At 40.8% G+C, this 17542-nt stretch overlaps 1 protein-coding gene and 5 non-coding genes across 7 annotated transcripts in view; 5 read left to right on the top strand and 1 right to left on the bottom strand.

Annotated features, from left to right (window-relative positions):
• The window catches only part of sema3h (sema domain, immunoglobulin domain (Ig), short basic domain, secreted, (semaphorin) 3H), a 70831-nt gene that overhangs the window by 27377 nt on the left and 25912 nt on the right, over positions 1 to 17542 (bottom strand). For both annotated transcript variants that reach the window (XM_037773675.1, XM_037773674.1), the window contains exons 2-7: positions 13337 to 13491; positions 6484 to 6546; positions 4913 to 5032; positions 3739 to 3832; positions 1767 to 1886; positions 108 to 253 (exon numbers count right to left, since the gene is read on the bottom strand). In XM_037773675.1, the coding sequence (XP_037629603.1) occupies positions 108 to 253; positions 1767 to 1886; positions 3739 to 3832; positions 4913 to 5032; positions 6484 to 6546; positions 13337 to 13491 (698 nt within the window). The remainder of the gene's footprint in view (positions 1 to 107; positions 254 to 1766; positions 1887 to 3738; positions 3833 to 4912; positions 5033 to 6483; positions 6547 to 13336; positions 13492 to 17542) is intronic.
• On the top strand, positions 2089 to 2161 carry trnar-ccu. Its single transcript has one exon. It is a non-coding gene; the product is annotated as a tRNA-Arg (tRNA).
• Positions 2632 to 2704, top strand: trnar-ccu. The gene has a single exon. It is a non-coding gene; the product is annotated as a tRNA-Arg (tRNA).
• trnam-cau lies at positions 2712 to 2783 on the top strand. The gene has a single exon. It is a non-coding gene; the product is annotated as a tRNA-Met (tRNA).
• trnar-ccu lies at positions 16711 to 16783 on the top strand. Its single transcript has one exon. It is a non-coding gene; the product is annotated as a tRNA-Arg (tRNA).
• On the top strand, positions 16791 to 16862 carry trnam-cau. Its single transcript has one exon. It is a non-coding gene; the product is annotated as a tRNA-Met (tRNA).

The following is a 17542-nucleotide window of genomic DNA, read 5'->3' as shown; positions in this document are numbered from 1 at the left end:
CTACCTGTTCAGGCGAACACATGTTTACGTAAACTACATGCAGACAGTTTCTGATATGAGCACACAAACACACATCTCTATCTTTTTCCAACAAACACAATCCATACCTTGCAAACACGTGCGACTCTGGAGTAGAGCACCTTCCCAGCAGCCCCTTCTGCCTCCTGAGCGCGCTCAGTGAAGAACACGTAGACCTTATCATCTTCTGGGTTATCAGTTTCAGACAGCGGCGCTACCCGCACAAACTGGGCATCTGGAGAGAGAGAGAGAGCGAGCGACAGGTACAGCTGAGTTTACAAACAGCGGAGAGAGTCATCATGTATCTTGTTGTTATCAGCAGTAGACGTCGACACAGCGGCCAGATAAAACACCGACCGGGCGTGCAGGAGATGGTTTTAGAGATTTAGACTTTCGGTGTAGTTCAGAATATTCAGTTTACAAAGCAAGAAGTAAAGAGAAAGATGGTTGTTAAATGTATTCATTTATATCAATCTAATGACTTGACACCAAAGAGAACACTTTACTTGAGAAATAGATGTAGAAACAGCACAGATACTGTGTGTGTTGAACGAGTAGCTGTTTGATAAAAAATTCATAACCAGTGGAAACTGAACTGCTAGCATGTTAGCTGTTATCAGAGTGCCACATGTTTTAGTCTACGTGTCCACAGGGGTGTTTTTGGATGCGAGGGATTGCCTCGCTTCCCAGCATTGGATGCTTGATGGGCTGCCACTAGGCACCTGATTGGACGAACACTTTCACTCGGGGGCTGCTGCTCCCAGCTTTCAAACCGAAACCAACATGGCGGCTCGTTTGGAAACTTTTTTTTTGTATATTACAAAAATAGTTCATTGAAATGTGTTTCTGAAAACATTTTAGGCTAGAAATAATCCATTCTGTCGCTGCATCCGTCTTCATTTTAGATCCACAACGGTTAGTTTAAATGTTTTTTGGGAGTTTCCAGAGGCAGCGAGTCGCGCCGGACGCCCCTGATTTGCATAAAGTAGCCTGGACCTCAACTTTATGCAAATGAGGAGCGGCCAATGTAACGGTCCGTCTCTCAAAACGTACCACTATGCTACCAGAATGCATTACACCGCTGACAATGAATGGGATGCATGGATATGACAGATCTTGTGGACACGTACCTCAACACACCATGACTCACACTTTACAAAGAAGGCCATCAAGACAAATCGTGGGTAGCATACCAACTAAATGCAAGGTCATTTTGTTTGGTGTTTTCTAGTTGAAAAAATACTCAAGTGAAATTCCATTATTTGCTGTTTTCTAAAAGGACTTGGGACCAGCCATCTCAGCAACATTGCAGTATAAAAACTCTGTACACAAGCAGAGACTTCTGTTGCGGCATCCGACCAACTGTAGGTTAGAGATCAGTTTTCAAAAGTAAGGAGTTCTTTACTCTTTTATCTCTCCGGTCACAAGGTGGAAATCTACTCTATGTGCCCAGAGCACTTTCTAAGTCTGGTGAGATGGCTTTCAGTATTTATGCACCTGAAGATTGGAACAGTTTGCCTTCTGATCTTAGACTTGCTCTGACGCTGTGTTCTTTTAAATCCAAACTTACTTTACTCACACTTGTTTGTAGGTGTGCATGTATATGTATTTTTATATGTATGCTTTTTTGTTCTTTTGTTTTTATGTAAATCACTCTGAACTGCTTTTGTATTATATGTTGCTGTGCAAATAAACTTGAATTGAATTGAATTTTATTTTGGCTCTCTTTGACATTTCTTTGCGCTTACCCTGCAGCCAGGTGGAGTCGTACTGCTCAGTGCGGATGACGTGACGGCTGCCAAGACTGCGGAAGAAGGCGGAGTCCCGGCTCATGAAGTCTGAGGTGATCCCAGCATACAGCTCTCCATCTACAAAGAACATAACAAAAGGTTTAAGTATTTCTTTTAGGTAATACACAAGTGTTGTGTAGTTTCCAGCCCAAGCCGACTCTGTATGAGTTACTTTATCTCTGCCACTGCCACAGGGGCCATTGTTGACTAAAGTCAATGTTTGTTCTGCCCATATTGTTGCTTTGCAGTGAATAGAAGTGGTCAATTTGTGAGGTATGAAGCTCCAGTGGCCTAATGGATAAGGCACTGGCCTCCTAAGCCAGGGATTGTGGGTTCGAGTCCCATCTGGGGTGATTTGACAGCAGAGTGGTGCAGAGGAAGCGTGCTGGACCCATAACCCAGAGGTTGATGGAGTCAAACCATCCTCTGCTATCTGTGTTTTACTGGCAGCTGTTTGGCCGTCAAGACATTTCAATCACTTAAAGAGGTACTCCAGTGATTTAGTGTTGTACTTCCATTAAGTTGGCAGACTGAGATATGAAAGTCTTAGTCCCCTGTATAGGTCAAGCTCCAAAAACACCAGAACTTACAATTCCCATAAACCTGAAATTATATAATACATGTCAGACTGTATCTGTGGACCGTGAACACCAACCACACATGTGAATATGTCCACTGTTACTTTATCCCTGTATTGTTGTGCCACCTCTGCCATTGCCACGGTGGCCTCAGGAGCCATTGTTGACTAAAGCCAATGTTTGTTCTCCGATATTGTTGCTTTGTCGAACTCGCTGTTCGTCAATAAATCTAGTCTACGTGTAAAGCCCCAGTGGCCTAATGGATAAGGCACTGGCCTCCTAAGCCAGGGATTGTGGGTTCAAGTCCCATCTGGGGTGATTTGACAGCAGAGTGGCGCAGCGGAAGCGTGCTGGGCCCATAACCCAGAGGTCGATGGATCGAAACCATCCTCTGCTATTTATGCCGTAAGCATAACAAGATAACTGATGCAGCGCAACTCTTCATATTACTTCCAAGGAAAACTCATGATACTCCTGTTGCAGACATACTATAACACATTTACACATTTCCAGTGATTGTGTATCGGGCTCTGAGTGCTGCCAAAACTCCTACTCTCAATACTGTGCCTGAATGCATCCTGTGTAGACACAGACAGAGCACAGAAGCTGCTGCTCTGCTAACATGCTGCTCACGCTACGCCTCCTGTGTGGACAACATGTAAACCAGCCATACTGAGAACTAAAATATTTTGCAGCCTCAAAATAAACGTAGACAATATGTTGAGATGGCATTGTGGAAAAAAAATCTCTAAAACCTATTATAATATTAACAAAGTTAAGAGTGTGCTGATCTTTCTGCTTCTGAATAAGCTCTGTGGCAAACGCAAGTTCATGATATTTCACTTTTTTAATTTGACCGTTAGAATTAAATTGCATTTTTTATTTTGTTCAGCAAGATAATCTTCACAAATGAACACCACGTTTATGATTTTTAAAGTGTAACTGCAATTGCCAGAAGTAAAAAACTAACGTTAGGCTATAAACAAACTACACTACAGTCACATGAGTGTGAATATACACAACAAGACTATAAAGGCGGATGTGTCAGCGTGATGACGTATTGTAGTATCATTAAGCCACTTGTTAGCAACCGCCTTTTTTAAGACATGTAAAAGCTTCAAAATGTACGAGTGGGATATTAAATGATGTTTTTTATGTCAAAGGACAAAGCGTTAAAATCTCTTCAGCTTGTGTTAACCACAGACCTTATTTCAGGCATCTAATTAAAACCCATTGACTTCCAGACGAGGGAACCGGAAGTGCTCAAATGCTAAGTCATTTTCGGGTGTCAGGACTCATTCCTGTAGCACTTTATTTGAGTTGTGGCTTGAGGGAAATGACGGTCAACTTACCAACGACAGCGGAAGCTGTTTTCTGGAACGGATCGTAGGGACATTTCCCTTTCCCACACTCTGTCTGGCTGTAGGAGAGAGTCTGGTGCTCCGACTGACAAAGGAAACAAGAGACAGAGGTCACTCAGACAGAGAGGGAGAAAATCAGCTGGACAGAAGAAGAAAGACAAGAGACTGACAGTCTGTGACTCTTTAACTCATTCTTTAATTTATAAGTAATTTCATTCATCCACACAAATAAGCAAGAAGACTTTTTCAGCGGAGTGATTGGCTAATTGAGAGTGATCAGGCGAAGTGGAGGGATTTTAAAATGTGTGAAGTCCAGCCTTAAACCAGTCAGCACCACCAGCTCCTCTAAGCACCACGTCTGAACCTCTCTGATCACACACAGCCTTTCATGGCATTAGCTGTTCGCTGACACACATTCACACGCACACACACAAATACGAATGCAGGAATGCACAAACCCACACACATAAAATCACACACGGTTTCTGATCCCACATTCATACAACTGGCACAGATTTAAACCACATCCCCACCCCCACACGCACCATAACTGAGGGACTTTAGAACCATTAACCTATTTCTGACACAATGGTAACCCACATGTGTCTGAATCATGAAAAATTACCAACTAATCAGTGTGGAACAGAGGAGACTCTCTTGGGCTCTAGAATTACATTCACATTATAATTGACATAAAAATGTCACCTAAAACATCTACAGTGTCCGGTCGCCCCCAGGGTGCCGCCTCAATGACAAAAGGTACATTGTATATATTATAGACAGATGGCCCAGGGTGAACCCTGGTAGATATATGAGAATAGGGGCAGACACCACACATACAGTATATTTCAGCTGCTGATAGGACGGTGTATAGGGGCTGGGACTGGCAGTCAGTACACACACAGAGGACGGTGGGTGGCAGGAACCCTTTTTTTTATTGTTACGGTATTTAACTATTTTGTATTATATTGTATGATCGTATCTCTGAAAAAGCCTGACATTAGCTTGCAGACTAGCAAACGCAATCAGCTAGAGAGAAGATGTATCACACTATTTGCGGTTGTATAGTGGTGTTAGAGGGACCACTTTTCTATATGGTTAAGTGGCTACAGAAAATGCTACAGAAAATAATTGTTTGTGTGTATAATAATAATAATAATAATACCTGTTGGAAGATGCTGGTAGCTATGAAAGCACAGCGGGGGTTGAAGGCTCCGGTGCCACAGACGTACAGGTGAGTCTGATTAAAAGGCTGCAGAACTCGCGGGAAGTTAGCACACTCCAACTGGACAGAGAGAGACACACAGAGAGGGACCACAATGTGAGACATAATGTATGTAGAGTAGTTTGTAATATTGTTTTATTACCAGAGGTGCGACCAGGTCGTTGTGTTGCAAGTCACAAGCAAGTCTAAAGTCTTTGCACTCAAGTCCCAAGTCCTAAACTCTGAGTTTCTAGTCCTAAACAACTCATGATGCGTTCTTCACCCAATTGTAATGCCATTTTAAAAACAGAGTAACTGGCGTTCTTCATGGTTTTCTCCTGCAACTTGATTGGATACTGTCGGATTGGTTCAAACTAAGTGGATCTGAGGAATTAAGTGTAAGATAATCAAATGCAAGTCCCAATAATATTCACCAAAAATAGTCCAGAGTTCAACAAAAAAAAAACACCAATATTCGGGGATTCACCAATAAACAATAAAAGATAGAAATTCAGTTTGTCAGTTAATTTTTTCCCCGCAAGTAAATCCTCTCAAAAACTAAATAAGCCCAACATCTTTGACGCTGTCGGAGTTACCTCTGGTATCGGGCAGTTGATCGTCTTCGTGCACACACTTTTTAAATAACATACTTTCTAATCTCTGGGCTTAGGGGAATGTATCAAGTATTTTCAAGTCAACAGGCTCAAGCCCAAGTGAAGTCACGGGTCATTGGTGTTAAAGACCATGTAGAGTTGCAATTTTGTTTTGATTTTTGTTTCGTTTAGTCATCAAATTTGTGAGTCAAGTCCAAGTCCTGTTACTGGAGTTCACACCTCTGTTTATTACATATTTAAAGGAAGTGGTTATCTTATATTAACTGGTTGAATTTCTATCACCAGGCAACATTATTTGCAAAGTAATAACAAAAACAGCCAAGTTGAATTTTATTGAAATAACATCACAAACACAAAGTGCATGTTTCTTATTAGGATCTGTTGTGCATGTGAAAAACTGCCAGAGTTTTTATGTGCAAAATACTTGAATGTCCCTAGCTACACTGAACTTGAAAGTAAGATATGTTTGCTCGATGCGCATCAACTGTTTTTCTTTAGTCCCTCTCAAAGTCTGCCCACTTTGTCCCGCACATGTCGCTTTGTTGTCTCAATGAATCTAGCTAACCTGAATCTTGATATCCTCGCCAGCATCAGACCTCTCTTGTTTGTTTATTGTTCCCAAATGAATCAGATTAATTCAACTTTAGTTACACTGTAGATTGTGATCTATCATGCAACTGTCTTGCCTTATTGCTGCATAACTCTTCAGACAGTTTAACATTGTAGCAGGCAAAGGAGGGAGGATGTTAAACCTGATATGACCTGACCTGAAACCACTGATCCATATCTGTGAAGAATTCTGTGTAAATGAATTTTCTTCCCTTTAAAACAGAACAGTAGGTACCGTGCTACATGTTACTTTGCTTATGCAATCTAGTATGTGTGTGTGTGTGTGTATCTGTGTGTGTGTTGACTCACCTCTGGATCCTTCCCAGCCATGAGACATTCTTGGACACGGTCTGGACTGGCTGGCCAGTACAGCTGCAGAGAGCGAGAGAGAGATAGAGAAAAAAAAGAGAGATTTAAAAACTGTTTTTTTATTACTCACGCTAAACCCAATAAAAGGCTTTTGGCTTTGGCAGGTGCTTGACGAGGAAGCGAGGCAGCAAAACATGACTAATCTAGATGGGGAAAAAAAGAGCAGGAGGAGAAGAGGGAGATTGTGAGGCAGACCTTCAGGGAGGAGAAAATAAAAAACCAACTGGCAGCAGCGCTAATGATGAGTCAACCTGTCAGAGCAGCAGTGACGGTGGCAACATGACAAATTAATCTACCATTACACTGTGACTACACAGTCTTTAGCAACAGTTACATGTGCACAATAATGCAACTATTGTTATGAGTTTGGATGAAGCAATCCGCTGATTTTCTTGCTGACTGAATCAGGACACATCTGGATAAATGTCTTTTTTCATTTTGTCATATTTAACTTGTATTGACCCAGGCAAGTCAATTAAGAACAAATTGTTATTTACAATGGTGGCCTGGCAAAATGCAAAGCCTCTTGAGGGAAGGGGGTAGGGGGTAAAAAGAAATATCAAAAGTTAAAAAGACAGTGGTGGCATATATGACAAGCATTACATATGACAACAAGCAGTACATACAAGAAAAATGCAGACAGACACACAATCAACGGACAGTACCAAACAAACAGCATCAGGCAATACAACAACAGAACAAGAGTAGCAAGTAGTAAAGACAAACAATCACAACAAGCTTTACATTCATTCATAAACATTTGAACACCACTTCCAGTTGTGCCACTTGTTTCGTTACAGCAGTAAACTATTGTTGAGTGTGGCGGTATTGAAGTTAGGATGCTATTTAATCCTGGAACTTGGACCTTAATGGTGTGCAACGGGCCAAAAGCATTAACCTATTGTATTGTATTGTTAAGATGCAAAATGGTACTAGGATCCCAAGTTCCCCCTAAATGAATATTCTTTTAGCTTTTACATAGTTAACCACTTAAAACCCAACTGCTGAATACAATTGGGCTCATTTCCAGTCAATTTATGCAATTCAAAAACTGTTTAGGGGCCCCAGCATGTAGAAATATTCAATACACCATTTTTACAATAGGCGAAAATAACACAAAAACTTTTTTTTGGCCCAAACTGCATGTGATTATCATAAAGTGGGCATGTCTGTAAAGGGGAGACTCGTGGGTACCCATATAACCCATTTTCATTCACATATGTTGAGGTCAGAGGGCAAAGGACCCCTTTGAAAATGGCCATGCCAGTTTTTCCTCACCAAAATGTTGCCTAAATTTGGAGCGTTATTTAACCTCATTCGGGAACAAGCTTGCATGGCATTATTGGTACCAATGGATTCCTTAGATTTTCTAATTTCATATGATACCAGTATCTTCACTAGCTAGCTCCAAACCAGCCTGTTACAGCCTCCAAAACACAGTAAAATCGGTCGGGACTACCGACTCTTTTAAATTAATATGGGTCATGTTGGCTTGCGTGCCCGACTTTGGGCAGCCCTGATCTACAATTTGGGACTAATCTACTGTAAGGACCCGAACTAACCCAAACAAGCCTCCAGCTGCTCCAACTTGGTTCTATGTCATGTCAAGTTTATTTTACTTTGCCACAAGTTTCCAGTCTGTCTGATGTATGTTAAGTTTTTATAGGACCTGACAGGACCTAAGAAGAATCAGACTGTATGCTTATTATGTTAAAAGAACAGCACTCTGGCTACGAAGCAAAAATGTTGGCTGATTTGTTTTGGTTACAGTTTGCCCACACAGAAGCCCACATACATGCCTCATGTCTCTTTCTGATCAACAGCCAGCCCACAGGCCAGTTCATTATATTTTATATTAAATTTTCTTCATAATGTATGTGGGCTCTGGTGCCATGTGTATCACAACAATGTTGCAACAGAAAAATAAAGAAAGACCACTGTAATGCAGAAATGAGGAAACAATGAAACCTGTCTAATGTATGGCTCTGGGGCAGATATGGAGACGTTAACCATGAGACACTGTTTATCCACTTTCTTTAAACTGTCTGAATCACTATGTCTGAATAAAATCCACAGGTTGTTTAAGGATCAGATCATTCGCTTCGGGCCTGTTTAGGTTTAGTTGGGTGTGTGTTTTACTTTAAACGGATTAGTTCATCCTAAAAGACTTATTTTTAATCAGAAAATGGATGACTTCACCAATGGAGTGATTTAAACGTAAACGTAATCAGTACATAATGATAAAAACACACACAATGGGGATTATTCCACTGCTTTCATGTCAAGCCAGCAGGGCAGGAAATAATGATGAAGCATCGATAAGAAGAGAAAGAGAGAGAGAGAGAGAAGTGTGGCTCAGTGTCAAATAGCAGCAACATGACTAATCTAAATATTTCCCTGAGTCAGTCATTCCCTCAGACACCGGAGCGGTGAAGCAGAGATCGAATCGGTATAAGTGATCATCCTCAATTATCTCTACATCTCTAGACAAATTGCAAAGTTTACTGAAGGAATTGCAGGAACTTGACTTTTGTTTTACATCACTTTAAAATAAAAAGAGGGAAAATATCACCCAAATGTGTACTCTGATCTGATCTGTGTTACTTCACCAACATGCCTGAGCCCTGAGTCCACCCACCATAAATCTGAAAAATGCAAAAAAAAGTGCGCAAGGGGCTGAGAGATAAAACCACGCCTACTTCTCTATGACGAAAGCCTCGACGCAGCTCCGACAAATATGATATAGCTAGCTACAGTAGCTTGGAAAACAGTAATATGGGGCACTGAATTTGATGAATTTACTGTTTGTCAGACCACAAATGAGATAAAAATTAGCACCCTGCAGTCCCTCTGCCTTCCCACCGCTGAGAGACCACTTCACCGGGTGGAGAGCGCTCAGAACAGGTGCCAGCTCTTCCAAGTTGAAGTAGTCTCCCAGCGACGGGGAAGAGTGACTGCCACATTTTCTGTAACCAGTGTAACATTAGCATGAAAGCAACTGCTAAAAGAGTAAATGCGTCATCCACACACAGATGTCTTAACACACATGGCTTAATTTCAATTCCACAGAAAGGAGAGAACAGGCTTGTGATGTGCTGTGATGTAATGCTACTTAGTGGTTACGGGAAAAAGTGAAAACGACAGATGCTGTGGGGAGAGGCAAAGACGGGGGTCTGAATAGAGGACGTTAACATTATTTTTTTGTATAAATTTCATGAGGTAGATTAATCCCGAATGGTCGACTCTATCTCAGAATTGGCTTTGCAAGATTAGGACTGATTTAAAACAGTAGATTGAGCCATTTTCAACCATGAAATGAAGATTTGAAGATGAAATTTGTGAAGAAATGTCAACTGAACTGTGATGAAACACTGGTGTTAATACCAGTATTCACAGTTCAGTCATATCATTTAGTTTATAGCCTAAAAAAACATATTAAAGTGTGCAGTTACACTTTAATAGAGAAAGAAATAAGACATTATCTTTGCATGGATACCGGCCCTAACAGAAAACTCTCGAGCTGCTGTGCTACAAGTCAGAATTTGCTACATTTTAGAAAATGTGACACCAACTCTTCGAAAGTAATTAATGACAAATGATGGAGCTTTCAGGAAACAATTTCTTCTGGATGTCCAGTAATCGTTCCCTGATGCAGTCATTCCCGCAGAGCCCTGTGCGGAGCCGAGACGATCAGATTAGATTAGAGACCACGTTCCTCCTTATCTCCAAATACCACACACTGACAGGAACATTGACCACCACTAAAGGATTCTCACCAGGTAAAGACTTCGGTAAATGGAAATCTACCCCTCTGTGAAGAGCGTGCTGGTTGTCAGTTTATACAGCATGCAGGAATGTGGGTTTATATGCAAAATATAGAATTCACTGATAGGGAGAAAAAAAAGGAATTATGCAGATATCCAAATGTACTTCGGTAGTGCTGAAAAAGAAAGAAAGAAAATGGAAACAAAAGAAGTAGAGAATGACTAAAGAACAAATATGCGACCCAAAGCCACAAGCACTCACTCAAACCCTCGGTGACCCTTTGTGTAATGTGGGTTGCCAGCTGTAGACTCACACAGAAGGAATGCCTTGAGGGTTTTTAGCCCTGATCAAAGAAAAATGCGTCTGAAGGCAACAGCATCACGTTTGGCACTCTGCTCTGAACTGGGATGGACTGGAGGAACTAGTTACGTGTCCATCTCTGTGCCAAAATCTGTTTTACTGAGCCAGCAAGACTGCGCATATATCCAAGTATGTGTTAGGTTTAAATCATGAAAAATGTAGGAATAACGTGCTGCACTGATAAGAAGCTCAGTAGCAGAGAAAATAAACAGAAATGTAGAGAATATGGCACCGCGAGTGGTTTTAACACCACAAGGGAAAGAGCTGAACACGAGCTGGAACAGTATAAACAGACTATAAATACTGTATGTACAAATATATAACTTTACAGCCAGCACGGAGCTGAGTTATGAGCAGACTATGACTATCTATCCTTTTGTTGGCTGACTGCCTGGCTGAGTGGGTGGCTGGCCAGCATGACTGCTGTCTGTCTGTGTGTCTCACTGGTTGTTTGTCTGCTTGCCTACCTGTTTGGCTCTCTGATAGCTTGTGTGTACGTCTGACAGATGAGGGTATTGATTTGATCGGGCAGGGCAGACTTATGAAAAGGCGGCACTGTGGCTGTCCTTGCTCTGACCCTGAACTTAAGCAGACTGCTTGGCAAACCGTCACCACGTGTGTCTGGATTTTAAATGAAAGCTGCAGCAACCTGAAACTTAAATCTAATAGTCATTATTGATTTTTTGAAAGAAGCAGACTGGTTTAAACTGATTTCCAGCCATAGGTCATGTCCCTTTGCACCTAAAACTTGTTGTGTTTCCTGTTTGGGCTCCGGTAAAAATGTAAAAAAGTATCGCGATATTTTGCTTGGCAATATTGTATTGATACACGGACGTCAAGTATCGTTCTTTTATTATATAAACTATTAACCACTTAACAATCCGACAGCCGCTATTCTGTCTTCTGGCGGTTGTAGCGTGTTCAACGCTGAAGATACTGGTATCATATGAACCCAGAAAACCTAAGGAATCCATTGGTACCAATTGATTTAAATTGATGCTAAAGATGTAAAATTTTGGAAAGGGAAAACTTTAATGGCCATTTTCAAAGGGGTCCCTTAACCTTTGACCTCAAGATGTGTGAATGAAAACTGAGATGAACAGAGTGAAAACTGTTGTTAGATAAAACAGATGTTGACAAACATAATTTGCAGTTTAAAAAAGGTAATAAATTGCAATATATCTTATCACAATACTCAGCATATTGCAAAATGTTAAAAATCGCAAAAAGATCAGTTTTAGATCTGGTGATTTCCACCCCTAATATTAGTCTAATTAATTGACACAATCACCTAACAAGTAACAATTCGTTTTTAGACAATGCATCTTGAATATCTTGTAAAATGAAAAAAGTACTACTTTTGAGCATTACAGGCTTATTATGACACACAACACTTCCTAATACTAGTGAAATATAGATCAAAATGAGTTTCCCGGCTAATTTCTAGATCTCTTTTATCTCGGAAGACCTAAATATTACATCATATTTCAAGAAATCTTACCAAGTGAATTTTCACTTGTTCCATTGGCAGATTTTGTACTTATTACAAGCAAAAACCCCCATGTATTCATTGTTTTTTGTTTTACTTATTTTTCAAGTGGACCTTTTTTCCAGTATATGAATATTGCTTACTCTGATGCTGGATACATTTTGTCATTTGCACCATCGGTGAGTAGCATTGCAGGACTTTAGTGTGTAGTGACACAAATATCAGTGATATCAGTGAGTGATATTATGTGTCAGGGCGGGAACTTGACCAGCTGGATCTAGAGAGGGCAGAGCAGAGCAGAGCAGGGGGTCCGCCTCGGGGTTTTAGTGAGCTTAATATCATGATGCTTCATATTATTGATGCCATGTGAGCATTCTGGTCATTAAAATCTTGATATACACCTAAAATGAACTTGATTAATCCACTAAATCAGACATTGCACTCACAGGTATAAGAAATCAATAAATAGGCTACAGAACATAATCAATTTCATTAACAGGCTGCACACAGGTTGCTGTGTGTTTCCTGATGATTCTGATCATCTGTCTCTGCTTTTGTTCATAACTTGATCCAAATTTCAGCAGTGAGCGTGGACAGAGGGGGAGGTAAGACTGTGCAGAAAATAATTTGTGTTCTGACTGGAACCTATTATCTTGGTATTTATTAATGTCAGTTTGGAAAGAAAAATGGAACAAAGGAGCTTCATATCTCATTCAGGGTGTGCGAGTAGTAGATTAGAGTACATATCAGCTTTAACGGTTTAGGCTGTTCTCATACACCATTCGTAGCTATACCTACGAAAAGTAATGCACTGTAATCTGTGTATATGTCACAAAATCAATTTGTATATAATCCACAAAATCGTGAAGTATAAAGAGCAATAAGTGCTGCGTAGGGATGAGGTCGGGGGGATGGGCGGGTCAAAAGAGGGACAGAGGAAGAAAAGATGTGTATTTCTGTAATAAGAGTAAGGGATTAGAGAAAGATAGTTGATCAGAGGGGTGTGACTTTCCTCTTCCTCTTATCATCAGTAATTAGTCCCATCAAAGCCCTGTCACATGAGTTATCTGAATCTGCTGTCATTTGACTGAGTGTTTATGTGTGTATCTCCAAGCATTCATCTACTGCATGTTTGTATTGTACCATGCCTCGGATGGTATGTGTGTCCTCCGTTCTAACCTTGCGTGGGTTCTGCGTTATGTCGTCCAGACTGGTAGACAGCAGGTTATCTTTCATGGCCACGTACAGACGCCTCCTGTCTTCGTCAGGCAGCAGGGAGTGCAGGTCTCCGGCCACCAGGGGCAGCGTCAGCAGGCGGCCGTTCTGGATCAGCTCTGTCAGAGGAGAGGGAAGACAAAACGAAGGATTACAATCAGCGGAGATCGGCTCACGGCCCTTTCCGTTTTGAAAATGTTCAAGGGATTCTGGGAGAAATTAACATGAAATACACTTGTATGAAAAAAAAAATACACTCTCCAGGCAAGTTGTGGTTTTACCATCAGTCTTCATGCCAAGTTAAAGTGAGCTAATTGACTCCTGACTCAAGCTCCATAGGGGAGAGTAGAGTCAAGATCTTAATGTTCACAATGGGGAGTTTGGTTTACACACAGGCATGGGTATAAGGAACATCAAAAAAATAGAAAAAGATCAAATAAAAAATACACATAACACCCATTACAAATATCTGTTAAAGTAACAGATGGTCAGGGATTTTGAGGCCAGTTATAAAGCAAATTTTTCAACAGACAAACCATCACATAAACTAACATGTTGGTCAAAGACACAAACTTTCCCACACCTGCAGTATCTACCCCCCCCACACACACACACACACACACACACACACACACACACACACACACACACACACACAATTGTCAATTGTTTGTCTTGCAGCTTCCTTTCTCTTATCGCACTGGACACTCGTGTCAAAGAAAAGAAACTGTAATGTATCTTTTGTGAAAAACAAACAAACAAACAGACACACTGTACCTGAACTACATCTCCAGACAGATTATATGATAACGAGTGATTGTGAAAGCACAGATAACGAGCGTGCAGCTTAAATGTTGTTGAAATGATTACACCGTTTCACCACGTAAACTATGAGAACTATGAGAACTATGAGAACATCGCACGTCCGTCTGTCTTGTGTTAACTTTCATATTTGAACTGCCAAGTGTTCTTCGGTGGATTGGACTTGGCGTCGGCTCACAAAGCTAAAAGCATAAACATATAGGCTTTAAAGCAGCACCAGGCATGGCTTCACACGTTGGCAGCTCTAAATAGCAGTGAGAGGCAGAAAGAGCTTATAAAACACGGTTTGAACTTCAAAACCCAGAAAGTCGGGCCAATAATGTTGATAAATCGCACACAGTATACTCTTGTTTAGCAACCTGGCAACCTTCTGAGATGCAATACCAAAGGGACGAGAGGTAGAAGATTACATTTTCCAATCTTAAGTGTATAAACCAGACCCTAAGGAGAAATGGGATATATGGGAGAATACAGCTTGTAATTAACATAAATTATTACCCAGTGTAGCTTTAGCACACAATATTGGTTCCCTCAGGGGAAGATTTAAAGGAGTTATTAATGATTTATCATCTTTCACTGCGGCAGCAAACTCAGCTTCACTCTTATTAAAAGAGAGATCATGTATAGTTTTGTATCAGGTGGGCATTCATGCGGTGCTTCTTCCTTTGCAGGGATGGAGAAACCCCTCTCAAACATACGCCGTGTTTCCTCAAGCGGCTGAATCTGAACTGACACAAAGATCATACAGAATATAATCTGGTCAATATTCCTTTCAATATCACGGTGGTGTTAACTTCCAGCATGGGCACCTTTACTGAGAATCAATCATTCAACCCTAGCAGCTCTACCTCACTGAATTATACAGGAGGCACTGGTGTGTATAGTGTGTGTGTGAGAAATTCACTGATTTTCTACCACTGACAACCCATTTTTGTAAAGATCAACAGCAAACGTAAGTCTGCAATAGAAAGCTAACTAATGACGTATCTGTCTCCATCAGATTTTCAATTAGGGCCGGGCAATATATCAGTATTATATCAATATCGTGATATGAGACTATATATCGTCTTACATTTCGGATATCGTAATTAGGGGTGTAAGAAAATATTGAGTATCGTGACATTATGTTTTGTGATACTGTAACGATTCTCAAAAAAAATGTCAACACATATTGATTCATAATCAACAGTTAAATTGCAAATATTAACTCAGCCAATACCTTACTTCATTTGCAAAGTGAGGAACCCATCCCAAGTAGTGCTACTGTATGTTGTTGGATGTTACAGGGACTGTGATAAATGCAAATCTCAATGTCTGATTTTATGTATATGGCAGTGTGTTCTTTATACAATGACAGTTTTTTTATATCACCTTGCTTACAGTATCGCAATATATCGCAATATATTGAATCGTAACCCCTGTATCATGATACGCATCGTATTGCCAGATTCTTGCCAATACACAGCTCTAATCGTAGTATCATATTATGGCATAAGTGTTGTCTTTTCCTGGTTTTAAATGCTGCATTACAGTAAAGTTTATGTAATTTTCTGAACTTACAAGACTGTTGTAGCTTTGTCTTTACACACTTAGACATTATATCCACATTACTGATCATTATTCATCAAAAATCTCACTGTGTAAATATTTTGTGAGAGCACCAATAGTCAACTCTACAATATCGTCGTAATATCGTATCAAGGTTTTTGGTAAAAAATATTGTGATATTTGATTTTCTCCTTATCACCTATAGCCCTAATTTCAATGCAGTTTGATAAAGTCAAAACCTCTTCAACTTCTTCTGGACTTATGAAATGAAAAAGATAATGCAATTATCCAACACTATCCTGTTGTAGGACTTCTCAGGGTTACAAAACCCAAAAGGTAAAACTTCTTGCTTTGCCCGCTACATTTAACAAACCAACAAACAGAAATCTATCCGTCAAAATATAAATCTGTTTGCTGACACATCACTGTGGCTGCCCCTTATTCTATAAATAAGCCCCACAGCCTTGCCTCTGCAAACACATGGCAATTATCTGAACTACGGCTGACAGAGGCAGATGTGGGATCTAAGAAAAAAGTAATGAATGACTCTGAATACCTTCAACACCCTCCTGTTATATCTGCTCTTTATATGCTACACATCATGTTAGTTGGCATGTGGGTTTAATAGAAAACACATGGTTCGAGAGGAGTTGAGAAAAGATGGAGAGACTTATAGATGAATGAAATGCGTTGAGGAGTGAACACAGAGGAAGAGAGGGAAAACAGAAAAAAGGAGAGATTGGCAGACGTGGTGAGAAGTGGGAACTGTTGAGATCGATGGCAAGACTAAGAAATAAATGAAAAGAAATGATGACAGACTGGATATAAAATACATGGAAAGATGAGGAGATGGCAAAAGGGCTGACTGGGGTGAGAGAAATGGTAAATTCATTGAGATCATACTCATATCAGTTTGTTCAAATTAATGAGGACAAGACCATTCAAACTGGCCGTATTCACCAGTAACAGCCCCAGTGGCCTAATGGATAAGGCACTGGCCTCCTAAGCCAGGGATTGTGGGTTCAAGTCCCATCTGGGGTGATTTGACAGCAGAGTGGCGCAGCGGAAGCGTGCTGGGCCCATAACCCAGAGGTCGATGGATCGAAACCATCCTCTGCTATCAGTGTTTTACGGGCAGCTGTTTGGCCCTAAAGACCTTTCAATGACTGGAAGTTGGAAGACGAAGATATCCTGAGTTTCAGTCCTTTGTCTGCTTCAAGCTCCAAAAACAATTAGCTCTAAAACAGTGACATAGGCTGAACCTAAATCGAGAATAAGAGATCATGCCAGAGACAAAGCACAAATTATTTGCACAGGCATGTGCACCCGCAAACAGTCAGCATCTTGTAATGTGCATCCCCAAGTGTTCAACTGCCCTTTTAATGTGTACTAATGGGGTGTCACCAAATGGACAAAAGTTTCAGACAAATCATTGTATAATGTCAATACAGACTGCAGATGTCAGGAAAACAGTCTGTGCTGCAGACAAAGACTGCCGAGGACTATAGCATTTGTTGCTTCACTACATCACTGCTTTTGTCTCATGCTCCCCATGTTTTCAATGCCTTGCTTTGTTATGTTTCTCCCTCTTTGCATCGTCTAGGTTGTCTCTCTAATACTGTCATTGAAGCCCCATTGGCCTAATGGATAAGGCACAGGCCTCCTAAACCAGGGATTGTGGGTTCGAGTTCCATCTGGGGTGATTGACAGCAGAGTGGCGCAGCGGGAGCGTGCTGGGCCCATAACCCAGAGGTCGATGGATCGAAACCATCCTCTGCTATCTATGCTTTACTGGGCGGT

The sequence above is a fragment of the Sebastes umbrosus genome, chromosome 6, assembly GCF_015220745.1.
Source record: "Sebastes umbrosus isolate fSebUmb1 chromosome 6, fSebUmb1.pri, whole genome shotgun sequence".
Classification (NCBI taxonomy): Eukaryota; Metazoa; Chordata; class Actinopteri; order Perciformes; family Sebastidae; genus Sebastes; species Sebastes umbrosus.
Note: the sequence above shows the minus strand (reverse complement) of the source record. Positions and strands in the feature narration are given on the sequence as shown.